Source organism: Drosophila novamexicana, unplaced genomic scaffold, assembly GCF_003285875.2.
Source record: "Drosophila novamexicana strain 15010-1031.04,08,12 unplaced genomic scaffold, DnovRS2.1 tig00000458-arrow-arrow-pilon, whole genome shotgun sequence".
NCBI lineage: Eukaryota > Metazoa > Arthropoda > Insecta > Diptera > Drosophilidae > Drosophila > Drosophila novamexicana.
Window position 1 is genome coordinate 720,989 of NW_020824805.1, and position 27,628 is coordinate 748,616.

The following is a 27,628-nucleotide window of genomic DNA, read 5'->3' on the forward strand; positions in this document are numbered from 1 at the left end:
TATGTATCTATGCATTGTATCATTGTATCATCGCATAACAGTGCATTCCGACTCGAATAATCTTGCCAAAGCATAAAGGGTCGCTCCTCTGTTTTAAGAATATATATAAGTCCATAATCGTATTTTATACCCTGAACCCATTAAAAATGGGTATAAGGGTATATTGTATTTGTGCAAAATCCAAATATATGTAACAGGCAGAAAGAAGCATCTCCGACCCCATAAAGTATACATATTCTTGATCAGCACCAATAGCCGAGTCGATCTAGCCATGTCCGTCTGTCTGTCTGTCCGTCTGTCCGTATGTATAAACGCAAGGATCTCAGAACCTATAAGAGCTAGAGACTTGAAATTATAAATTAGATGAAGGTGCTCCTAGTTCCCGCGCATATCGAGTTTGTTTCCGATAATCGATAACTTACTCCATTTACAAGCAATTGATAAGAATCGATATCGATATTCTGTTTTTTTGGGCAATTTTGGTAAATAATAAGAACTAAAGTCACCAAACTTAACATATAGCTTCTAAAATAGAATATATATATGCATTTGATGTTGGAAGAAGAGGGTTCATGGTATCCCATAGTCGGGAGCTCCCGACTAGAACCTCTTACTTGTTATAATTTTGAAGGGTCTTTTGCTCTAAGTCTAGTTTTAAATATGACACTTTCCAATCAGAAAAATTCTACTCATTTTGCTCGTATTATTTTCTTTTATGATTCTAGCTTTATAAGAACATTTTTTTTTATCTCCGGCGCACGATTTATTTTGTGTACTTTGTTGACATGTTTGATATTTAATTAAATGTTTTCTTAAGTACCAATTAAGCTATCCAAATATAGCTTAAAACGGTTCAAGACATGAAAATGTTATTGTCATCATTTGTTGGAAACTTGGCACTATTTTCCTATCCGTGTAGTATTCGCATTAGCCATTGCTCGTCAGAAAATTCAATCTGGTGGAATCTAGACAATAGGTTGAGACACGTAAAATCTCTTGCCCGTCTTAATTGATCAATAATATCTTCTATTCTTGGAATTTTTAATCAACGTGACGATAATCTTTAACTTATCGCCATCTTTTGTTACCGGAAGCTCGTGAAGATTTGTTGGGAATCAGTAAGAGTGGGCTGTTGTATTCTGATGCAGACGGATATACGATTTTTCGCGTATTTACTTATCTACGGTAGATTTCATTTCTTCCGAGTATTTAGAATAATAAAATTGTTCGACTATATGTTTCCGGCCAGTTGCATCGATGCACTGTGTAAATTTAAATTTATAAGCTTTACTTTGTCTATAAAGCAATTTGTACATTTGCTTTGAAAGATCGTAACCCCGACTGATTTGCATTATAATGATGCTCTCAGTTTTCTAAACATTGCTTAGAAAATTGGCAGGGCCTTGTTTACATTGGGATTTTCAGTGCTATTTGCTTGTAGTCCTTTGTTCTCCATAGGCTGTTGCAGAAGCGGTCTAAAATCAGCGATGTTTTAAGTAGTTGAATATTGTTCTTTCAATTTAAAATTTCAATCGGCTATATGTATATATCAGTATATAGCGGGTATAACCCACCCTTGCCCCTGGCCCGTGTAAAGTATACTCATTTACAGATCCTTGAAATGAATTTGAAATCGATCGGACGGTAAAGAAAAACTGTTGTGGGTGAAATTTTCCTAATACCTGAAACAGGTATTCATTATTTGAAAATAAGTTTGAAGCAAATTGGACAAAACTTAAAACTGCACATGCGAGTTGAATTTCTCCTAACCCCTTGCTAACGTGCACCTTAATCACATAAGGTAACTACAGTGAAGCTTAAGCTTCCTATATTTTACGGTATGCCTGTGCGTTGATCGCCAATCAGTCAGTCTGTCAGTCATATTTATTATTTTTGAAAAATGAAATGAATACTTGTTAAATAATTATCGTAGTACAATTTCTTTGTTGTCAACAGTCAACAGTATTAATAAACTATTATATTAAGTTTATAAAAGAAGTGATTTATAGATTTTATAGTGTGAAGTTTCCAGTGGTGGTAAGAGTGTATTTTAAACTTTTCTTAAGCGCAAAGTAGCTATACTGGTCGCGTGCGCCAAGGGTATAGGAGAAAATTAATATCGCGATGTTTTTGTTGGTTGTCGATAAGCGTATCGATCTGTCGTATATTGAAAAGTCGCCGCATCTCCGCTCGTGTTTATTTGAACCTGCGTTGGATTCGGTTCGATCGTTAGAGTTTTCTAGTGTAATTTATCGTGTGGGCCTGAATATTCAAAATGAAATATTTAGTACCAAACGTCTTGTTGTACAGGCACACTATGAGATTGTTGTCATTGAGATTCTTGGACTTACGAGGGTAGATTCGGAGTCAGCTCCAAAACTGCGGGAGTTCTCTAATAAGGTCAACTTTATGCGAGTGTGCCAGAGCAATCTCTGAATGTATGGTTTAGTTCGAAAATTGGATACCAAGACAAAGACCATATGTGAGGAGGCCACTGACATTGACAAAGCCTCGACAGCGGATGAGTTCTTCGCATTACTGCAAAGGAGAAGTCAAAAACTGGAAACTGTGCAACCTGCCATCTTATAACATGTGACCAGTTATCAGGTAGGCAAATCCAGTCATAGTACTAACCCCAGCAAAAGTGTGTTTGTAAGCGAGACCAAAATGACTGCAGTTTTTGTGAGACAATTTGTCATGGAATCTACATATAGAATCTACATGTAGATTCGGAAATTTGTTTCTCTTTTTTTTTTAACTTCCCAAAAAAGGGACATCAAACTCGGTCTTGCCGTGTAGTCATTGTCATAACTGCGAGGGAAAACAACATACCTTGCTGTACATCAACAGATGTTAAAGCTTCGACACCATCACATATATCATCCGTTTCGAGCGCTGCCGCATCGAAACACTCCTAACGCATTCAATCTGCTGATGTGCATATGATCCAACATAGCTAGATCAAAGATCTTTCTTTGTAAGGATCAATTTACTTGGGTTGAAAGCTTGCCCATTGCACGTAATACAGTCTAAAGAGAGTTATGAAACTTATGGTACCTGTATCCTGCTAAGCGATCCCCACATGGACATAGAATGGGAATTCGTTCCCCGTACTTTGCTTCAGGGAGGAAGCACCTATATATCTATCGATCTGTCGGCCGTTGCTTAATTTTAATGAGCTTCGCACTCTTGTTTGTCAAATTACATCAATTATTCAGCCCATTACTTTGGATTTACTGCTCATCTACTGTTTGGTCCTCCAAAGACCATCATCAACCCTGTTTTAGCAGAATGGCAGCATGTGGCACATAAAAGTGTTCTGGACTAGGGGCGTTTGTAGTACCTTACCTTGCTGCAAAAGCGTTGTGCGTCAATTACATTGTGCTTAACAAAAATAAAATGATCTACCTCCAATGCGTTGGTCGCTCTGAGTAAATCTGATTCCTAGCAACGATGGAATCTCTCATGTACCTGATATGAGGATTAGCAAATCATTAAATTCAAATTGAAACTTTAAAAAAGTCCCACAATTAGATTATTCAAACAGCTGTTTGTTGCAAATAAAAAACGGTTGATAAGCCTTTCTTTTATTGCTGTCATAAAATGTAATGTGTGTCCACGCTTATTATATCGCATACCGTGGTTAACTTGCATTGCATTATTTTGCTCTAAGTTTAAACTCGAAAGGAGACACAAGGTCACACAAATTAGCACATATAACTTAATTAAAGCAGAAACCGCTTCTTTGCTTAATTTCTTTTCAGTGTAAAATCAAATACTTTTTTATTATTATTAAGTAATAATTTAGGCGAAGATTAAATTATTCATTTGATAAGCGCTGTTTGGTGTAGTCTGTACGACTACTGAAGGTAAATCGTTACCACTGTAAAGCAGCTTCAGATGCTTGCCTAACTTCAAGCTCTTGGTAGGTAAATTTCGAAATAACATTACCTGATCCAAAACTGTGACTATAACATTCACCATGCTGTCGTAAGGCCCGAAAAATCTGGCCTCGTAAGAAGAAACAAGTAAGAGGTTCTAGTCGGGAGCTCCCGACTACGGGATTCCCTGAACCCTCTTCTTCCAACATCAAATGCTCCTAGTGCCTGTGCAGATCGAGTTTGTTTTCGATAATCGATAACTTACTCCGTTTCCAAGCAATCGATAAAAATCGATATCGATATTCTGTTTTTGGGCAATTTTGGTAAATAATAAGAGCTAGAGTCACCAAACTTGACATATAGCTTCTAAATTAGAATATATATATGCATTTGATATATATATATATATACCTGGACACTAATAAAGTCATAAACTATTACAAAATAATCAGAAGTTATTAATAGGAAATGTTTTAACACTGAGCAAAGTTTAACATCTAGCGCGCAAAGCAGCGCGTAAGTATTGAAGGCAATTTAATCAATTTTTTTTTTGTTTAATATATTTGTCTTTTAGAAGGCAAAAAGAACATTTGTCTTACTTGAAGTATCGCCACTAAAAACCTCCTAATGGATATATGGCAAGAGAATTTCGGAGACTTGCGAGGTGCGCGAAAAAATTCACACATATATGTACATGGAGAGCGCACTTGAACCAATCCGGGTTTACTGGGGTATGGACTGATATCCGATCCAAATATTCATGCTACAGTCACGGTGGATAACCATAGTAATTGTAAACATAATGTCTGTTTATTTAGTTAATATGCGTTTTATATTTTACAGATATTACCGCTCCACAGCGACAGCACTGTGGAGCCAGGCAGAGCTGGTCAGCATTGCCCCTGAATGGCATGCGTAAAAGAAGACGCTGAAGGAAATTTTGTCCAGCGCTGTAAATTTTCAGGCACTGCTATTAGAATGCTTCGAAATGCAAATAATTCATATATTATTATTTATTATAATATAAGTATTTATACGAAAATAATATATAGCATTGTGCCTTTAAAAATGCAACAGATGATGGCAATGTGAAGACCAGTTTCACATATCCCATAAATTTGATTCGTTCACCGAAAATGTACTCAGTGTGAATTGACTGTTTTAATCGCTTAGGTCAAAATGGGTGATAATAATTCCTAGTGGAAATGCTGGAAAACGTATTTTAACGACTCCAACTTTCACATAATTGTACCCTGAACTAGGGATGGACGCAACTCATTAAAAGTTAAGAGAGAATAAATTGAATGAAAAAGCTTAATATGATAACTCAATAAAATTATGAATAATATAAATAATTAATCGATCCATTTTATACCCTGAACCCATTAAAAATGGGTTTAAGGGTATCTGGTATTTGTGTAAAATCCAAATGTATGTAACAGGCCGAAGGAAGCATCTCCGACCCCATAAAGTATATATATTCTTCTTTCGGCCGAAAGGGCTGTTGCGGGTAATAAATTATAAACAAGTAAGAGGTTCTAGTCGGGAGCTCCCGACTAGGGAATACCGTGAACCCTCTTATTCCAACACCAAATAAAGTAAAACAAGTAAGAGGTTCTAGTCGGTAGCTCCCGACTAGGCGATACAGACGGATATGGCTAGATCGACTCGGCTATTGATGCTGATCAAGAATATATATACTTTATGGGGTCGGAGAAGCTTCCTTCTGCCTGTTACATACATTTGGATTTTGCACAAATACATTAAACCCTTATACCCATTTTAAATGGGTTCAGGGTATAAAAAAAAAATAATACTTTCCCCGGTAGGGAGCAAACTCGCGACAGACCGCACCACTTGAGATGCCTTTACTCACCAGCCACAGCAACTTATGATAAGAAAGGAACTAAAATAGCATTACAGAAAAAAGTCGCAATTACCATGCTGTTAGAATGCGAAGCACAAGCGCATAAATGTGTGTGTGTATATGTATTCAGAAATTCTTAAAGCTGCTGCCCCATTCAATTGAGCAGTTGCATATAACTTTGGTTTTTTCTTAACCGATCATTATGAAATTTTCTACAGTATATCTTATTGTACTATTGTACTATAGAACATTTGTGTATTCTGAAAAAGTCAATTGCATTTGAATTGTGGCTTAAATTAGTTGGCAATAAAAGTTGGGTTATTAACTTGATTTATAGCTCTTGGGTGGTAGCGGGGAGGTGGCGATAGCTATAAAATGAAAGATACTTGACATATAAGTTAACAGAGGCCAACGACACCAGCTCCAGATGCTGATATAGCACTGAGCCGGATGTTCTTACGAGCTAACATGGGGTCAGCAAAATGCAACATAACACCATCCGCATATGCTGACATAGCTCTGGGCCGGATATAATAATATAATAATCCGCGAAGACTTATTATTTAATACCTAATTGGCGCCCAACGTTTTTCGGACCATTTTGTTCCATAATTATTTTGTGTGCTGTGCAGTGTAAAGAACTAACCTACCAGAGCAAACAATAAAAGCTGTGCCTGACCTACATCAACTTACGTCAGCGGCACAAGCACAATAAAAACCATTTGATACACCGAAGCCGCTGGAGCTCTTCGGCCAGTGACTTGTCACCAAACCAGCGCGCAAGCGGGTTTGGGCAGCGACGTAAACCAACATCACAGACTTCAGCGAGGGATAAAAAAATATGCATTCCGACTGCTGCGTGCGAATCAGTAGTTTTATACGTAGAACATACAACCTTTCTAGGATTAAATAAAATGTAAGTGGGCCATCATTTGGCACAAACTTTTTTCAATTTGCGAGATTTATTTAAAATAAAATCGTAAAAAAATATAAGTAGAAATATTAAAATTGCAGTAATTGTGTTCCCAACTAACTTTGAGTAACACAATTTTGCGTCCGTCAGCAATTTTCAATAAACTCTCCTCTGTCAGCATTCATTTAATTTACCGTTGTTGATTTGCCTTTGAAATTGTGTTGTTATTATTGTTGACAAGTATAGTCGTTTCTCAGGTACAGAGACCGCTCTGCGAGGGGATCTGAGTCAGACGACTCCACCACCCGCCGTCCCGCAAAAAATCGCTGACAGCAGGTGTAAAATAGGAATGGAGCCTGAGCAGCTTAGGGCCTTGGTGCAAGCCGCAGTGGCCTCCGCCTTAGAAGCACAGAGCGCAATATTGAGGCAAAGAGATGCAGAGTTGAGGGCTTCCTTAGACGCTCAGATACAAGAATTGGTAGGCAGAATATCTACCAATAGTATAGAAACACCGCCGGTCCAGGCATTTGAGCCGGTGGAAATTGTCTAATGTCTAAAATTCTACAACCATCGCAAGCACCAGCCTACGTTAACTCTAGCGCTCCTCAAGCCTACAAAAGAACGGCCACGTCTGGGCGTTTAAGCGAACAGAGGAGGCAGAGAGTCAATCACACAGCTCACGAGCCGGATCAAGATTCAGGTTCGTATGCTACCTCTGCAGCAGCAGCAGAACAGCAAATTGCCGACGACAATGGTAGCGGTTATTACTCAGACACTCTCAATTTTTTAGGGGAAGCTCCCTGCTGCCCTACATCAGTAGAAGAGTAGCAGGGATCCAGATGAGGTTTCTCATCGACACGGGCGCTTCCAAGAATTATATCAGACCACATAAAAATCTAAAAGGTGTGTGCCCATTAAATTCCCCCTTCTCTACCCATTCTATACACGGCACTACGAAGATCACTCATAAGTGCCTTATATCTCTGTTCGGCAAAACTGTCACATTTTTCTTAATCCCAAACCGGTCCACATTTGATGGAATTGTGGGCCTCGACTTGCTCACTCAAGCAGGAGTTTCGCTTTGTCTTTCTTCTGGCCAACTCAAATGTGGCGCAGAAACTGAACAAATTGAATTCCACAGGTGCGCGGATGTTAACTTTACCAATGTTGACTGCGCCGATGCGCCCGATGCTGTAAAAGATGCATTCCTAAATATGCTAAAAAGCAAACATAACACATCAGTGGTGGCAACCATCAGGACCACTGATGAACAACCAGTTTATGTCCGACTGTACCCCTACCCCATGGGAGCAGCGGAATTCGTTAATAAAGAGATTCAAAGCCTTCCGAAGAACGGTATCATCAAAAAATCTGTCTCCCCCTACAACAACCCCATTTGGGTGGTGGACAAGAAGGGGACGGACGAGTTTGGTAACAAGAATATGCGCCTAGTAATGGATTTTCGCAAACTTAACGAGAAAACCATCGCAGACAGATACCCTATGCCTAACATTCCAATGATTTTGGGGAATCTTGGCAAAGCTAAATACTTTTCGACATTGGACCTGAAATCCGGCTATCACCAGATCACGCTAGTCATTATTATTAAGAGCAAAATTAGAGGGGCAGCTGATGGCGTTTTGGGTCAGTTTGGCACAGTAATGAATTTTGATGCCATGATAAACCGTCTCGATTTCACATACAGGGATAAGAGAGGCATTCACGTCATAGAGCAAGAGATGAGCACCCTAAGACAGGGCTCGTTAACAATTTTACAATACTATGACGAGGTTGAGAGAAAGCTAACTCTTCTCACCAATAAGGTCAACATGTCTTATGAACCAAGCATGGCACAAGGGCTCTGTACAAAGTTAAGAGATGATGCGTTGCGTGTTTTTGTCTCAGGCCTAAAGCGTAGCCTGACGGATGTCCTGTTCGCGGCAAAGCCTAAGGACTTACCGTCGGCCCTAGCGCTAGCGCAAGAGGTAGAGGCAAGCCATGAGAAGTACACCTTTGCCGCTAGCTTCGCTAAAGGACAAGAAGATAGGGAACGAAAAGTGATCCCGAGGCCGCAGGTCCGTCAGCAAGATAGGGGTCAACAGCAGGGGGATCCGCAACCCAGCGGTTCCAAAAATCCTCACTTCACTAAACAACAGAAACACCAACAAAGTCAATTTGAGCAACAGAGTGGCAGGTGGAACAAAGGTGGCGGGTCACAGGAACCAATGGACGTCGATCCATCTGTGTCTAAAATTCTTAAACCATCGCAAGCACCAGCCTACGTTAACTTTAGCGCTCCTCAAGCCTACAAAAGAACGGCCACGTCTGGGCGTTTAAGCGAACAGAGGAGGCAGAGAGTCAATTAGAGTTACTTAATGGCGTCTGAGATGCGTCCTTCTGCCTGTGACATACATTTGGATTTTGCACAAATATAACATACCCTTATTACCATTTTTAATGGGTTCAGGGTATAAATAGATCGAGAAATTTCGTGTAGAAAAGTTGCGTTTTCTGAATGCTGTCTTGTTATGATATAAAATTGTTATTGACAAAAATTATTTTTGTTAATTACGTTTTGTAGTCAGTTAAACCAAATTCGGCTTTCGCTATCTGTACACATTTGGCCATATTTGTTACAAACACTGAATTTATTCAAGAATGAATTTTCAAGTGTGCCGGCAAGAAAATAAGAAACACAGGCTGTTTGTTAAGTGCACAATTTGTAACGTGCAAATGTATGTAACAAGGAAAGGAAGCAGCTTCGACCACGCAGAGTATATACATATATTGGTCTGCGTCAATAGCCAAGTCGATCTAATTATGTCCACCATTCTGCATTTCCGTCCGTCTATCCGTTTAAGTTTCTAAGAGACTTTAAAGTTTGAAAGTAAAATTTCCCAGTGACCGCGCTGTGTGAGTTTTTTTCCGATAAGCGATTATTTTCCCCGTGTCCAATCAATCAAAATAATCAATATCAACATCCTCTTTTTTGAACCAATCTCTTAGGTTTTAAGAACTAAGGTAAAAAAAGTAAATACAAATCAAGTATCTTTCATTTTAAAGCTACTGTCACCCATATGCCTCTACCCCATAGCTATATATCAAATAAATAACTCAATTGGAACTGTCCTCCAATTCATCCAACAATTTAAATGTTATTGATTTTTCGTCAATATTAATTAGGAAAGTTAGTTAGTTAGAAGTTGTTAACGAACACTCAACAAGCCTCGCGATTGCGGCAGGTGGTAAAAATTGTAAGAATTTCTGTATACAAGTGCACATACATGCATTCATATGCCTGTCTTTTTATACCCTTGCAGAGGGTATTATAATTTTGTCGTGAAATGTGTAACGCAATGTTAATGTATACGAACTAGTCTCTCAGTTATGAAGCTTTCGCCATGAAACTTTGCAAAAGTACCTCTTTCTGTTGCACGCATTACAAATGTATATTGGAACCGCATAGATCGGACCACAATATCATATATCTGCCATAGAAACGATCGAAGAAAATTAAGTTGTTGGATAGAAACCTTTTTTTTTTTCAAGGAAGTCCTAATAATTGTAACATGCGGGTGGTGCTGGGCATATGGTTTCCCGACTAGGTTGTTTATTTTAACAGCTGCTGAGTAATAGATATACCAAAGACAATATAAACACTAAGATGAGTAACGCCCATACATTTGAATGCGACGCAAAATTTCTAGCCAGGCCTTTCATCTGGCCTTTGAGGCTTCGTACGGCATGCCTGCCGACTGGTTGTTCGTTCTCCAAAGACCAGACGAACGAATGCCGAAGTCGCGGCTTGCTGATGCTGACACGAGCAACGAAGTTAGTCGCCAGCTTGCCTTCAGCAAAGCTGGTCGATGCTGCTTTGCGTCGCTTCGTTTTCGAAGTACATTAAGCGAAAAATTTTAGAAGTTACGATCGACGCAAAGTGCTTATGCTTTATCCATGAAATGCATAGTTTATTTTAATGATATATTACCCTAGATATTAACGATTAATTTTACAGGAAAATTTCAGAATTAAATAATTTTTACACAAGGCGCATCCTGTGCAATAACTACGATAAGAAATTAACACACATAGATTGATTTCACTTTTGTTTTTGAACAGTGTATGCTCGAGAAAAGTTCTCGTCTCAGCCAATGGCGTGCAAGCACCATTGGTTGTATGCGTGAATTACACATGCATAAGAACCTTAAAGTATGTATGTATGTGTATGTATTCACTGCTCTGGCTTTAGCTGGCATGAAATTAATTTTGTTAGTTTTCTAGCGCAGATCATGACCTATCCCAACGCAAATTTTTGATATATGAATGCATTTTGTGTACTGAGGTTGGCACCGTAGAAAATATGTTTTTCTAAGTCGATGCAAATATTTACATAATTTCTTTAAAATAAATTAATATTATTTTTATTCTCCAATTAAGAAATAAAAGAGTGCTAAAAAATACAATTACATTTGAAGTCGACTCGAAGGTCATATTTAGTTATGACCCCAATATAATTATAATGGCCTCCTCGCGGTGTCCCCAGGGTACCAATTAGCATCGGTAGCTAATTCGAGCGGCGACTTTGTTGTTTATAATTCGAACAAAAAATAATAAATTAAAAAGAAATAAAAATTAATTAAATGTATCTTTGAAAACAACAAATTTGCACTTTTATTCACTTAAATTTTTTTGTATTACTTAAAAATAATAATAATTTAATTAATAATTTTAAATATAAACGAGAAGATCTTATACCCTTGCAGAACCAACCTTTTCATAATGCTTATAGTGCTTTGCCCGTATCTAAGAAGCACAGGGAAAATAGTTAATGCCGAGTTTGGGCAAGATATCTTAATATATATATGTGAGGAGTAAAGTAAAACTAATAAATGCCGAGTTTGGTCAAGATATCTTGAAAAACAAAATGTTTTTTCATACAGAAACTTAAATTTCGACCGATCGTTCCTATGGCAGCTATATGAAATAGTGGTCCGATCTTAATAGGATTTCGCATATATATGAAGAGCTTAATAAAACTAATAAATGCCGAGTTTGGTCAAGATATCTTGATAAACAAAAACTTAATTTTCGACCGATCGTTCCTATGGAGCTATATGATATAGTGGTCCGATCAAGCTGGTTTTCACATATGAGCTGCGTGCAACAGAAAGAGGGACTTCTGCAAAATTTCATTAAGATAGCTTTAAAACTGAAAGACTAATTCGCATAGAAACAGACAGACGGACAGACGGTCGACGGACAGACGGACATGGCTATATCGACTCGGCTGCTGATGATGATCAAGAATATATATACTTTATGGGGTCGGAGATGTCTCCTTCTATGCGTTACACATTTAACGACAAAATTATAATACCCTCTGCAAGGGTATAAAAATTACATAAATATTTGCATCGACTTAAAAATACATATTTTCTACGGAGCCAACCTCAGTACACAAAATGCATTCATATATCAACACAAATTTTGGGTAGGTCGTGATCTGCGCTAAAAAACTAAGAAAATTGTTTCTTTGCCAGCCAGAGACTTTGCCAGAGCAGTGGATAACAACACATTTGTATGTTATGTATGTATATTCACACGCATACAAACATAATTGGTTGCACGGCCCTCATAGGGCCGAAGCTGAGAGCAAATTCTATTTTTAGCTTTTTCGTTCTCTCGGCTGTGAGAGCGCAATGCTACAGATTTCGTTTTCGTTCTCAATTTTCAAAAATCAAGCTGCATAGTAGCATCTTGTTGTAGGGCGTTACTCATCTTAGTGTTTATATTGTCTTTGGATATACCATGCTCCTACTTTAGGGACAAACTCTTATTCAAATCGGCCCAATGCATTTAAAAATTTCAAAATTGATAATGTTGCAAGTACACATATATTTGGACGAAACTGTAATTGATATTAATTTTTTGAAAATTTTGAGACTTACCTTTCCAAAAACTTTTTGAACGGTCTACCCTTAAGTTGCCCAAAGATTTCATCCATGTACGGCTGTTAAAAAAAAAAAATAAAACCAAATTATTTAAAAATCCCACTAATTAAAAAGAAATACTAAAATGTATAATATGTACGTTTTTAATCGTACTTTTACTTTTTGTTTACTTAAGATGCTTATATGAATATTATACCCTGAACCCATTAAGAATGGGTATAAGGGTATATTGTATTTGTGCAAAATCCAAATGCAAAACAAGCAGAAGGAAGCATCTCCGACCCCATAAAGAATATATATTCTTGATCAGCACCAATAGCGGAGTCGATCGAGCCATGTCCGTCTTTCTGTCTGTCCGTCCGTCCGTCTGTCCGTATGTATGAACGCAAGGATCTCAGAACCTATAAGAGCTAGAGACTTGAAATTTTAGATGTAGGTGCTCCTATTGCCTGCGCAGATCGAGTTTGTTTCCGATTATCGATAACTTACTCCGTTTCCAACATTTTAGAATTAGAAACTTGAAAAGACATCAATGATAGATAATAGAAACTCAATTTCTTATATGTAATGCACACCTTCACATAATCGGCATACACTAGCAAGAACCCTTAAATGGCACATCCTCATTTAAATGTAATAAAAGTAAGTAATTATAATCCGGTCAATCAAACCAGAATCAGAATCCAGGCTACATGATATTCGACAGTTGAATATATATTAAATTTAACCAATTTAAAGTAAAGGCAGTAATGACCTTACAAAATTAAGAGTAGCGCGACTTCAAAAGGTGAGCGTAATAAATAAAGATAGTGAAGTTCCAATAGACGCAATACTTTTCAAACACAAAATTACTAAGCATATGACATACGCAATGTATGTCAAAATTGAAAATTCATTCATACGCTACTAAATAACACCATCGATCCACTTCCTAAATCTGAAGATGGCAATGTTTGTGCAGTCACAATAACAGGTAATCTGACCAAGTATCTGGTTGCAATTCCAATAAGAAATAAAAGAACATGAACCGTTTCAAAAGCAATCTTTGAATCTTTTGTACTTAGATATGATCCAATGAAGGCCCTAATTACCGTCATGCGTACACAGTACAAAAATTGAACAATAACAGACTTATGTAAATACATAAAAAATAACTATGATTTCCTCTGCAGCCCACCACTACCCCACCCCTGGTACGATGAAGCGCATTCATCAAAGATTCACCGAATAAATTCGTTCATATATTTCGACAGCTAAAAGTAACTGGAATGTTTGGATTGTGTAGTACAGGAGTACAGTTCGCAGATTTTAAGCACATAAAAGCTTTAAGAAAGAATGACGCAGGTCTTCACTTGAGAAATAACACCCTAAACCCTCTTCTTCCAAATGCAAATATATATACTAAACGCTACATGTTAAGTTTGGTGACTCTAGCTATTATTATTTACCAAAATTATCAAAAATAACAGGATTTCGACGTAAACGGGGCAAGTTATCGATTATCGGAAACAAACTCGATCTGCGCAGGAACTAGGAGGAAAAAAATTTCCATTTGCAGAGAAGGAGACAGAAGTCCCTCTTCTGTTGCACCCAGCACATTTGTCAAAACCAGCTGGATTGGACCACTATATCAAATATCACCATAGGAACGATCGGTCGAAAATTAAGTTGTTGTATGGAAATAAATTTTGCTTATCAAGATATATTTACCAAACTCGATGTATTTGAACAAACTCGGCATTTATTAGTTTTACTATGCTCCTCATATATATGCAAAATCCCATTGAGATCGGATCACTATATCATATAGCTGCCATATGAACGATCGGTCGAAAATTAGGTTGTTGTACGCAAAACATTTTTTTTATCAAGATATCTTGACCAAACTCGACATTTATAAGTTTTACTATGCTCCTTATGAGGAGCTATCCTATTAAGATTGGAGCACTATATCATATTGCTGCTCGGTCGAAAGTTAACTTGATGTATGGAACATTTTTTGTTTTTTTAAGATATCTTGACCAAACTCGTCATTTTTTATGGCGGCGTGCCGAAGATAGCCTCTCTTTCTCATTTAAATTTATTTGAGGAGTGTTCCGAAATTTTTGGAAAATCCATTCCTCCTTGGTGGAAATGGGGGTCAAAGATTTGGTGGCTGACGTTTTGCCCTCAAATTTATATCCAAGGATCTAGATAAAAAGTTATTTGAGAAGTGCTTCACATTTTCCGCAAAATCTAAACTTTTTCGGTAGAAAGTGCATTTAAATTTTTTTTTTGGTAAAGCTTGAAGTTTTGTTCGATTTGCTTCAAACTTATTTGTAAAGCTCTACATAAGAATATAATGAATACGTGTATCAGCGATTTGGGAAATTCTAGTGGTACATTGGCGGAAAACGTGTGGATATTGTATAAAGTTGTTTGTTAACCGTTCAATCAGTTGCAAAATCATTTTCAAAGCTTTTTGAGAACATTTATTTTATAACATATGTGCCACGGGAAAGGCCGACTCATACCCGCTAGTATATAATATAATAATAATATAAGTTAATCTTTTTTGGAAATTCCAACAGCAACTGTGAGAATATCGTGCAAAACGTGCATTCAACTTTTTTATTTTACTTCTGATCGGCCTCAAACTTATTGCGGGTCAAAGGTTTAGTATGTGAAGTTTCGTATTCAGATTCATTTCCTCGGTAGAAAAGGGAATAAGATATACCGTAAAGTATTTCAGCGCCCTGGTCTGTAGTTATTGTTTTTAGGCATGCAAGCTGTGTAATCCAATTCGACCAGAATATCGAAACAACACGGTCAGCTGACATATGTTTCATTGGAATAGCCTCGAGCCATCTTGAGAATCGGCTGCTCATAGTTAGACAATAGCGAAATCCTTTTACTTCTAGCATTACAACAATGTCTCAATGCACATGGTAAGCCGGCCTTCCGGCATTTCGATGTTTTCCGGGATCATAGTACTATGGCGATGGATTTTCGATCGTTGACAGAGTAAGCAGTTTCGAGACCAGGATGTCACATCTTTTCTCATACATGGCCATATGTATTTGCGGCATATTTGCTGATTAGTGGCTCTGCTGCTGGGATGAGAGACATTATGATTGAAAGCAAAAACGCTATAGCACAGTGGAATGTGTGTAAACTGGCATATTGAAACTCTTTGAGGCGGGGACTACCTTGTAATACATGTTGTAGTTCAATGCCGTTGTTTTGAGCCTCTTTTATTTTTTCCAGCATGATAGCATGGCCATTGAAATAACAGTAAGGTGGAATAATGCGCAATAAAATCCGGGAGACGTACCTGTCGAGGTGATGCCTTCTCAGGCTTCTGAGAGAATATATTTTAGTAAGAAGCTTGTGGTCTGTTTTGATGTCACAAGAACATCCGGGATGTGGTTGAAAAATCGAATAACCTCATAAAGCTTATAACTCTTGTAAGCTTGCGGTAAAAGAATCCCAGCGGCTCCCATTCTCTGTGAACTTTCTAGGCTAACGCTCGTCGGATATTAGACTAACCGGAGCATTAGGACTCGGATGTGACATAATAGCAGCCTGAGACGCCTGAGGCCGTTTGCACGATTAAAATTAATTTATCGTCCCTGCAATCCACTAGATTTTGCGTTTGTAGTTCTTTTTCATACCTCGACAAATTTCTCTGAGTGCTGCTTAAAAGGCAAATACATTAAGAATACAACGACGCTAATAATTAGCGATGCCAAGGAATCGGCCAAGTTTCAAACTTGTCGGGTCTATTGATAATGACGTTGACTCGATCTTCTAGTGGCAGTATTCCACTTATGTCAATGGTGTAGTGCAGGATTTTTACTTCGGACTAGGCGACCTGACATTTATTTATAGCCAGTATTCTGTAGCATGAAGAGAACGGTTTGAACCTAATCAAAATGTCGTCGATATAGCAATAGAGAAGGTCAATGACCCTGAATATGCTGTCGGCCATTGGAATTCGCATTTTTTAGCAAAATTTAACCATTTAGCACGAAGCGCAGAATAGCCACCAATTTTCATTTCTAATTATATAAACTCATAAGTTTTAAGGCTTTTTAAAACAACTTGTAATGAATTTAATTTGTTGGTTTAAGAACTGATTATAATTGGGAGGTGTTAAAATAGTATCAGCTGATAGGCATTCTTAAAATCTAGCTACATTATATTAGCAAAGTACTCTTTCTGTAATTGACTACTGCGTTAATCGTTTGTGTACTCATGATTAATTTTCTATTTAACGTCAAACAGAACCACTGCGTTTGTATCTCGGGCACACTGGAAATATCCCAATATCCCTGTCTCAGAACAAAAACCATTAAATTCGGAGTAAAAAGAACATAGAAAAGAAAGGTCGCTGTAAATTGGATTGGGATTGCGATTGGACTGCAAATGAGAAATCAAACTGAACTTCTGAGCGTTCCAGTGGCGCAGCATAAATAAAAATTAATTTGCGGACTACCAACCGAACTACTTAGCACTGCCTCTACTCCACAGCCAAAAATTGAGTTTCAACGAAAATTCTATTTGTTTTTGTACTTTTGCGCTTTGCGCTAGCTGCCACTGACACGTGGCTTGCCAATATAACCACGCGGATTTCTTTATAACTTCTTTTTTCTTAACCAATTATGATTAAATTTTTAGCTGTAGACCGTATTGGGCTTAGAAAATGTACATTTTAATCATTCACTAATTAAAAACTAATGAAGGTCGTTACGTACAGTCACAACAATCACAGACTGTGATACCATACGCAGAACAAAACGTTGTAACCCTTAAATTGTATATAACATTTTTGCCTCGCAAACACACACATGAAAACTTGCCTTAAAATGTGCGTGTGCAAACAACTATAAAGGGCGTCAAGAGAAAGATAAGATTGTAGCACTAACCATACAACACATAAATGGGACATCTAGAACAAAAATTGCTAGTCATTCATTTCGTTTTTGTTCGGGTCCATAACTCGCTCACTTGCTCAAAGAGCATGCAAGTTACATGCAAGACTGTCATAAGCTTAGTGTTACAAAATTGCATCGCTGAAACTCCTTTTGATTACTCTCGGTGCTTTCTCATTTATTTCTACTGTAGATGTGGAGCTTGATATTCAGAAATCCCAAAAACATAAAATCGCTTAAATATTTGTATTCATGTAAAAGCGTGCGTGACCTGCCAAAAAAGTTCCCATGCACAAATGCCATCGGTTAGGTATCCTAATCAAAAATAACGTGCAAACATGCAATAATTTTGCATGGATATGTCAAGCCCTTTTATCTTTAAATATAAAACTGTTTGTATAGATGTGATGAACGCACAGCCCAAACCGTCAAAGTTAGGATGCTAAAATTGCAAGGGAGTGAGTTTAAGACCCGAAAAAAACGAAGTCGACGAACTGACCTGATAAACAGAAAATGATTGGCTCCTAAGTATTGTTCTAGTATTGTTTAAGATTATAAACTTTAGCCCAAAGTAAAATAGGACAACAGAAGGATTTTGAAAAATTCGGGGAAAGCTCGATAATAATTTGTACATTATTTTCTAACCCCTGTATTTACTCGATTGCATTAATAATGAAAATAATAATAATAATAAAAATATCAATAACAATAATACTATTAATGACATACTATATCTACCGTTGCACAGTTCTGACATGTATATCTTGCGCGTCCATATTCGTGCGGCCGCAATCCCACCTTGTTTTGATACATTTCAAAAATCTTTAACAAAAGGATTTTTAAATATCAAACAATTTTATTAAGTTTCATTTATTTTTCAACAGCTGTTTTGAAACTCTAGCTAAGAATTAAAAAGAACAGTTTAGCTTTCAACAATAACATTTATTGATCGAGATTAATATATCTTAATTATAAAAGAATTTGGTGGTAGCTCAAAACGTTTCTTCGCTTCGCCTTGAACGACAATGAGCGTTTATTAAAAAGATAAGAGAATAATGCAGTAAGGAATGAATAAGCTTACACATGCGATAAAAAGATCGTTTCCAACTACTTAACAAAAAATATTAAACGGCATATTAGAAGGGCAGCTGTAGTCCGGAAAGCAAGTGGGGAATGGTATCCGATTCTTGGAGCTACCAAGTGTGGGTGACGGATCGTTCCCGTATCCCTGTACGACATTGTAAACAAGGTTGCTCTACTCAACCAAAAAAAAGGTGCCGGGACACGATGGCATCGACGCAAGGGCTATAAAAATGCTTCCCAAAAAATTGTATCCAGTTACTGAATGTAATTAACCGATGCTTTGAAATGCGACATTTGCCTTCCCAGTGAAAACGAGCTGATGTATTTTTAATTCCAAAGCCTGGTGAACCTGAGACCGATCTCTCCGCCTATCGGCTTCTCTAAATTGCTGAAAAGAGTCTTTTTAGATGTGTTTACGTAGAGTGCTTCCAGTATTGAACAAGGCATAATCCCTGGTATAATCCCAGACCATCAGTTCAGCTTCAGGCACCTCCGGTGTTCCGTGAACAGTGCCATAGGATAGTAGAGTGAATAACGCAGGCATACTAAGAAAAGAAGTACTGCTGTGCGGTCATGCTCGACGTGAAGCAAGGGTATGGCACCCCGGTCTACTGCATAAACTTAAGGCAAACTTACCAGCATCCTACTTCAATTTTTTTAAATGCTACATCTCCTGCAGACAGTTTTGCACCAAATGCGGTGACACTAGCTCATATATAAAAGCATCAGAGCCGGAGTCCTACAAGGCAGCGTTCTGGTACCACTGTTATTCACGGTGTACACAGCCGACATGCATGTCAGCTCGGATCTTGGTCGCCACATACGCGGATGATACTGCTTTTCTTAAAGCAGCCAACACACCACAGTTGGACTGGACCCTGGACAGCTGGCTGAAAAGGTGGAACATCGCAGTCAACCAGGAAAAGTCCACTCATACTACCTTTACGCTGCGCAAAGGAAACATCGCCAGACAAGGCAACCACCCAAACAATCTTGCCATCAACCTTTTGTACAACAGCTCAATAACGAGAAGGTTCAAAACGAAACACCCACTTTAATTAATGCCCAAAAAACGGGCAGATTTTAAATAAAAATAATAATTGTGTTAAAAAAAAATAAATCAACCTCGGGTATAGATGGCGATCAAGACTATATGTACTTTACGGAGTCGTATATGCTACCTTCTGCTTGTTACATACATTTGCAAAAAAAATTATATCCATTTCAGGGTTTAAAAAAATACAAATACAAATATTACTCAGTTTGGCAAGTGTCAAGCAGCTCTTTGCACATTCTTTTGCTACCCTCTGTGAAAATATTTATTTATTTAGTTATTCGACATTAACATTAACCTATGATGATAGCTTTAAGCTATATTAATCTACAAATTATATTACCTTTTATTAATTATATATAATCTTTCTATATACAACAGTTTGTCCTGCCTGACTGACTTATTGACTGACTGATTGGTGATCAACGCACAGCCGTAGGAGTTAGGAATCAGAAATTTTCGCTCTAGTTACCTTATGTGATGAAGGTGCACGTTAAGACAGGGCTTCGGGAAATTTCAACGCAAATATAGAAAAATAGCGAAAAACGTTTGTATGAAACTTTTTTGATTACCATCCGATAGGTTTCAAATGTATTTTCAAAGATCTTTGTTCAAATTCATTTGAGGGGAAATGTTATACTTTCCTAATCCCTTTTCAGAAATGTAATCCTCCTTGCTGAAAATGGAGGTAAACGATTTGATGGGTGACGTTTCGCGCTAAAATTAATTTCCAAGGATCTATATATCTATATTTTTCGCAGAAAAGTGCATTCTTAGATTTTGTTGGTGAAATTTTAAGTTTTGTCCGATTTGCTTCACACTTATTTTCAGTGCTCTACATAAGAATTTAATAAATACGTGTTTCAACGATTTGGGAAATTCCACCCACAACAGTGGGTAATTAGCGAATAACATTTGTATGAAACTTTGTATACCCTGAACCCATTAAAAATGGGTATAAGGCTATATTGTATTTGTGTAAAATGCAAATGTATGTAACAGGCAGGAGGAAGCATCTCCGACCCCATAAAGTATATATATTCTTGATCAGCATCAATAGCCATGTCCTTCTGCCTGTCCGTCCGTCCGTATGTATGAACGCAAGGATCTTAGAACCTATTAGAGCAAGAGAATTGAAATTTTAGATGCAGGTGCTCCTAGTGCCAGCGCAGATCGAGTTTGTTTCCGATAATCGATAACTTACTCCATTTCCAAGCAATCGATAAAAATCGATATCGATATCCTGTTTTTTTTTGGCAATTTTGGTAAATAATAAGAGCTAGAGTCACCAAACTGGACATACAGCTTCTAAAAAAGAATATATATATGCATTTGATGTTGGATGAAGAGAGTTCAGGGTATCCCCTAGTCGGGAGCTCCCGACTAGAATCTCTAACTTGTTTGTTTATCATCCAATCGGCCTCAAACTCATTTTCAAAGAAATTTGTTCAAATTCATTTGAGGGATGTCTCGCTTTTTTTGAAAATCCATTCCTCCTTGATGGGGTTCAAGGATTTGGTGGGTGACGTTTCGCACTCAATAAGGATTACCGGTTTCAGCAATTTGTGAAATCCCACCCACAACAGTGGTACATTTTTGGAAACCAATTGTATAAAAGTTATTTGTTTAGTTTCAAAATCATTTTTAAAGCTTTTTGAGAAAATTTATTATATCCGTGCCACGGGCACGGCACAGTTAAGTATAAAATCACAATTTATTATTTGTGTCAATAGTCTCTTGGCATGAAAAAAAATGTACAGTAACTTGATCTTTTGTTTTTTCTCATTGAATTTGCAACGGAATTGCCCTCATTTGCTATATTTTTATGTAAGTTGCATAAGTGAGCTGCACAGCTTTTTATAGGATATAACAAAGATACGCATGAGTGTGTGTATGCACATGCCGCAAACACATGCCAACATGAGCACAAGTTTTCATTAATTATTATGAATATACACAGAACATATTGCCGTTGCGATAGCTGCCGTTGATACGTGGGCTGCCAATATATATATATGTATATATATATATATATATATATATATATATATAAGTTAACACGCGCAAGACAAATTGTGCTCACCAGGTCATTGGACCGGACGCTTGTGCAACTAAGTTGCCAACGGAACCTGACACCAGCATGCCTGCGTCGAGTGATCGCCGCAAGAACGGTCACGAGGCGCCAAGTCAGCGTTCTGCTGCCGGCTCTGCCACGAACCATGGGCTATGCTCCAGCGCTGCCGCGAGCCATGGGTTACGTTGTCAGGAGCCGAACTATGTTTAAGTTAGTTCTTAATTGGAAACTCAAGTGCTCAGTTGAGCCGAATAAATATTTTATATCGAAACTCGGGATCTTGTTACTTATATAACCACACGTTTTCTTTAATAAATTCTGTGTTTCTTAACCTATCTTGATAAAATTTTCAACAATAGATCTTATTATACTACTGAATATTTGATTGTGCTCAAAAGGTCGAATGCAATAAAATTGTGGTTTAAATTGGTGGGTAATACAAATTGCTTTATTTACTTGATTTATAATTATGAGATGATAGCGGGGAGGTGGCGATAGCTAATATAAAATAAAAGATACTTGAAATCTATATACTATTCTAGAAGCTACATGTCAAATTACAATTACAAAAATAACAATCAATAACATATTTTTCTTTAAATGTGAATGCTTCTGGTGTTACTAATATACATAGGTAATTGTGTGCTCAACTTTGCTTTCTTAATAACTGAATGTAGGGTATAAAGAATTTGTGCAAATGTATGTAACAGGCAGAAGGAAGCATCTCCGATCACCATAAAGTATATATATTTTTGATCAGCATCATAAGCGATGTAGCCATGTCCGTCTGTCTGTCCGTCCGTATGTATGAGCGAAGTGTGAGTCCTCCTAGTGCCAAATAACTTGCCCCGTTTCAAAGTAGTCGATAAGAATCGATATTAAAATCGTGTTTTTTGAGCAAGTCTCTTAGCTTCCAAAATGGTATGTACATATATTTCAAGTATCTTTCATTTTATAGCTATCGCCACCTCCACGCTATCATCTTATAGCTATAAACCAATTTGCTTTTACTTTTTGAGAATAAACGTATGTATATTAAAAAGCATATTGAGATTTTCCTGTTGAAAATTTCATCGAGATTGGTTAAGAAATACAAAAGTGATTAAAGAAAATGTGTTTTGGCTGCTCACATGCCTGGGGGAACTAGCGTAAATTGAAAGAATTTCTATATACATGTCACACACACATTCATACGCGTCTTTATTGAACAGCATTGTAATTGAGATTGTTTAGTCTTCAGTGTTGTGTGTATGTACTGCTATTTTCATTTGTTTTTCTTTCATTAACAATAAATTTTTGGTGTATCTGTTGATTAGTGGCGGTGGCATGTAGGGTGGTATGTTGCGAGATCTAAACTCTTGTTTAATTTTGTATACCCTTGCAGAGGGTATTATAATTTTGTCGTGAAATGTGTAACGCATAGAAGGAGACATCTCCGACCCCATAAAGTATATATATTCTTGATCAGCATCAGCAGCCGAGTCGATATAGCCATGTCCGTCTGTCCGTCTGTCTGTTTCTATGCGAACTAGTCTCTCAGTTTTAAAGCTATCTTAATGAAATTTTGCAAAAGTCCCTCTTTCTGTTGCACGCAGCTCATATGTGAAAACCAGCTGGATCGGACCACTATATCATATAGCTGCCATAGCAACGATCGGTCGAAAATTAAGTTTTTGTATGAAAAAACATTTTGTTTATCAAGATATCTTGACCAAACTCTGCATTTATTAGTTTTATTAAGCTCCTCATATATATGCAAAATCCTATTAAGATCGGACCACTATATCATATAGCTGCCATAGGTCGAAATTTAAGTTTTTGTATGAAAAAACATTTTGTTTTCAATTAGTTTTACTTTACTCCTCACATATATATATCAAGATATCTTGCCCAAACTCGGCATTAACTATTTTCCCTGTGCTTCTTAGATACGGGCAAAGCACTATAAGCATTATGAAAAGGTTGGGTCTGCAAGGGTATAAGATCTTCGGCGTGCCGAAGATAGCCTTTCTTTCTCGTTAGTATTGCTAACGAGCTCGTAGCGCGTGCTGTATTTGGTGTTGCTAGAAGAGGGTTCACAGTATCCCATAGTCGGGAAATTTCGACTAGAGCATCTTATTTGTTTAAATTGGGAAATTTTGAATTGCTATTATTATATTTGGGTTGCTTGTGATTCCATCAGTATTTATTATGTGGCTTAGGAATTCGCATTTGTCAAGCAGTAATTTCAAACATGCTGTTTCAAGTCTTTCGTATACGTTCCGTAATAAGTCGACTTAAGCGAAGTTGAAAAAACATTTATTTTATATTATCATTAATAGTTATTCCGTCTTGATAATCTATTATTGGTTCACTCTCAATTAAGAGTTGCCTCCCAAATAACATATCAAAAATTTATAAGAATTTATTTATTTAAATATTCTGGTCGGGTTCAAAAGTTTATTCCGTTCATAATATTAACTGTTATTGGTTCTATATGTTCTGGAAATTTAAATAATAAATAGAGGATCTGATACTGTAGCTGCTTCGGCACAACAGTTTATTGTTGTATTTACGATAGAGCCGACCTAATTCAATGACATCGTTTTTATTATTAGTTACTTTTCCTATTATTTACGCTATTATGTATATTTGCATCTCAAAGTTGTGTATAACGCGTGCATCCTCATATGGTTTGAGTCATTCACATATTCCATATGAAAGCCTGAGTCAATGACCTATTTCGATAATCTTTTGGACACGCACTCAACACCATTCGTGGTAAAAACTGCCGTTTTTCCATTAAAGCTCTCAACGCGTTACAATCATGCCAACATACATACATCGTGACATAGCAGCAACCTGACTGACTTTGGGTTTGAATTGCTTTTTCGTGCTCTTTCGCTTTAAATGCAGCAAAGCATAGGGAAAATTATTGTTCAATTTTCATGATAATTAGTTGTTGGCACAATGGCTCCAAAAAGGAGTTAAGAATTTTCTTAACTTTCATTTAAAGCTTTACGGCGCGGGTCAGCTTAGTGAATTCCTTTATGCCCCACAAAAATTATATTGCGAAGCATAATGCTTCAATGACCCTTGGAGAGTGGGAAGCACGATTAATCCTAATTGAAGCAAATAATAGCCAATTTTATGTAATCCAAGCCAAAAGAGAAGAGAAAAGTTATACAAGTGAATATGACAGTCGCCATGCGATCAAAGAGCATGGTTAATGCAAGACCGTTATGAGAACAAGGCAATTATTGTTCAATCTAATATAAATGAGTTGTTTAATCTGAAACGTATCAAGAATGTAGACTCAGAGGTTCTGAGGGTACTTGTAGGCAGTGTAAATTTGTAGTTGGCGGCCCTTAAATCTCTCGGCAGTGGGCAAGACATTTTTGACGCGCTAGTTTTTCATTTGATTCGCAGCAAGCTGGATGATGACACACTCGATATATGGGAATGGGATTGCAAAAAATTGGCCATTTTTATCGCAATTTCTAATAAATAGAAGTATGAACTTGGCTAACTTTTAACTAGGAAGTTAAAAAACGTGCGCTATGCCTAGTAGGTTTCAGTAAGCGGCAGGTAAAGAGGAGTTGCGTTAGCCAACGCTGTGCCATATGCAACAACCCTTATCATGAAATGCTTCATCGTAATGTCTTGCATAGCGTAGGTGACGTTGTGCATAATGGCCAATAACATAAAGGGAACAGTTCTTTACATAGTGCACTATTAACGAAGTCATCTGTAAGTCTCCTAGCGACCGCCGTGGTTATGATAAACGGAAACGATGGAATTTTTCATAATTGTAGAGGTATATAAGATTCTGGCAGTCAAATTAACCTTTTTACTTCTAGATTAGTTTCGACTTTAAATCTAGAAATGCGGGAACCAAGCATGCGACTTAGTGGGATCGGCAATGCAACATCTCAGATTATTGGTCAGGTGAATGCTACTCTCAAATCAAGAGTGACAAGGGTTGCAGCCACGTACAATTTTTGTGTGTTATCAGCAACTACGCAATATAATCCGACAAGTTCCCCTCTAGGTTTGAATTGGCTACAACCCAACGGAGTAACACTTGTGAATCCGACACTTAGCTCTTCTTTAAGAATTGATATGCTATTGGGAGTTTCTTTATTCTTCAAGATGATTGTTGCAGGTCAAATCAAACTAGGACAAAAATTGGCCACTCTTCAGAAATCGCTATTAGGCTAGGTAGTCGTTGGCGAGCTTACACCCAGCAGTAGCGTGGCGCTGCTAGCCAAGGAAAAGGAGCAAAATGTGTTGAGCTCTGCAAAAGCTAGTGCAACGGTTTGGGAAATACGAGGAAATACCACAGCCTGTTGATAAATTCATTGAAGAGAAAAAACGATGCGAAAACAGTTTCGTTTCCGATGTTGGACAATTTGAAGACGGGCATTTAACTATAGCACTTCCATTCAAAAGTCCCATGATAGTACTAGGGGATACATACCAGATTGCCCTTACTAGATTTTTAAATTTAGAAAAGAAGTTGAATCGCAGTGGCTCTCTAAAGAAACAGTATACCAAATTTATTGATGAATACAAAAATTTGGGCTATTTAGAAATAGTACAGCCCTCTTGGATAAAGGACATGTTGTACTTTATGTCCCATCATTCAGTGCTCAGGCCGGAAAGTCTGAAAACTTGTATTCGACGCTTCTTGCAAGTCCAGTAATGGCTTCTCCTTAAACGATACTATGCCTGTTGGGCCGACCTTGCAGCCCGATCTTTTGGAGACGATGACTACATTTCGCTTCTATAGGTTCGCCCTAACAGCAAATATAGCCAAGATGTATAGGCAAGTCTTAGCCACAGATTCTCATCGCATCTTCCAGTGTATATTGTGGCGGTTTAACAAGTACACACCCATTGTAGTGCTGCGTCAAAAAACTGTCACATATGGAACAAATTCTGCTCCATTCCTAGCAGTGCGCTGCTTGTTCTATCTAGCAGAAAAATATGGGGAAGAGTATCCATTGGCAGCTAAAGCGATTAGACGTAGTTTCTACATGGATGATATGTTGTGTGGTGCAGACACCTTGTAGAATTGAAACAGCAAGTTAGTGTGCTGTAAGAGCTTGGCAGATTTAAGCTACACAAATGGCGTAGTAATTGTCATGAAGCCTTCAGCAATGCAGACGACTTAGAGCCTTCAATGCTTAAAACTGAAGATGGGTCGCATACTGATTCTAGGTAAAATATTCGTGCAAGAGTTGTGGTTACTTAAGCATGACTGGGATGAAGTGCTGCCATCAAGTTACGCGGCTCCATGGAAAAGATACCGTGAGGAACTGAAGCTCATAAATCAGTGTTCGCTGCCACGATCGGCAATTCTCATCACGTTTGAGGTGGACTCATTAGAGCTTTACGGGTTCTCTGACGCAACTAAACGAGCTTAGGGTGGAGCGACTATCCTCGTGTGCGTAATAAAGACAGAACGGTTTCAGTGCGCCTATTGACAGGTCCAAGGTCGCTCCAGTCAGCTGCAAGGAGCACTTTTAATGGCGAGACTTATGGCAAAGGTTATCACTTGTATTGATCTACGCAGGCACGATATTTCACAGACTTCACAATTGTGCAACTGGTTGTCATCGCATGCAAGCCGATGGACGACTTTCGTTGCCAACCGGGTGGGTGAAATACAAAAAATAAGCAATATTCAGGATTGGTTTAAAGTAGAGTCAAAATTAAACCCTGCAGATATTGTATCCAGGGGACTGTATCCAACGGACTTGAGCAATGCAACCTTATGGTGGGAGGGCACTGATTTTATAGGCATCCAGTAGATGACTGGGCTATATGTCTTGGGCAATCAGGTCATAGGACCACTGCCAGAAGGCCGAGTGCGAGGATCTACCCCTTTCAACGAGCGGGACTAGACTT

At 37.8% G+C, this 27,628-nt stretch overlaps 1 protein-coding gene across 1 annotated transcript in view; it reads right to left on the reverse strand.

The window, feature by feature from the left end:
- Positions 1 to 27,628, reverse strand: part of LOC115760440 (G protein-coupled receptor kinase 1) — a 107,779-nt gene that overhangs the window by 38,651 nt on the left and 41,500 nt on the right. Inside the window, exon 6 of the mRNA XM_030701757.1 lies at positions 12,610 to 12,671. Coding sequence (XP_030557617.1) covers positions 12,610 to 12,671 — 62 coding nt within the window. The remainder of the gene's footprint in view (positions 1 to 12,609; positions 12,672 to 27,628) is intronic.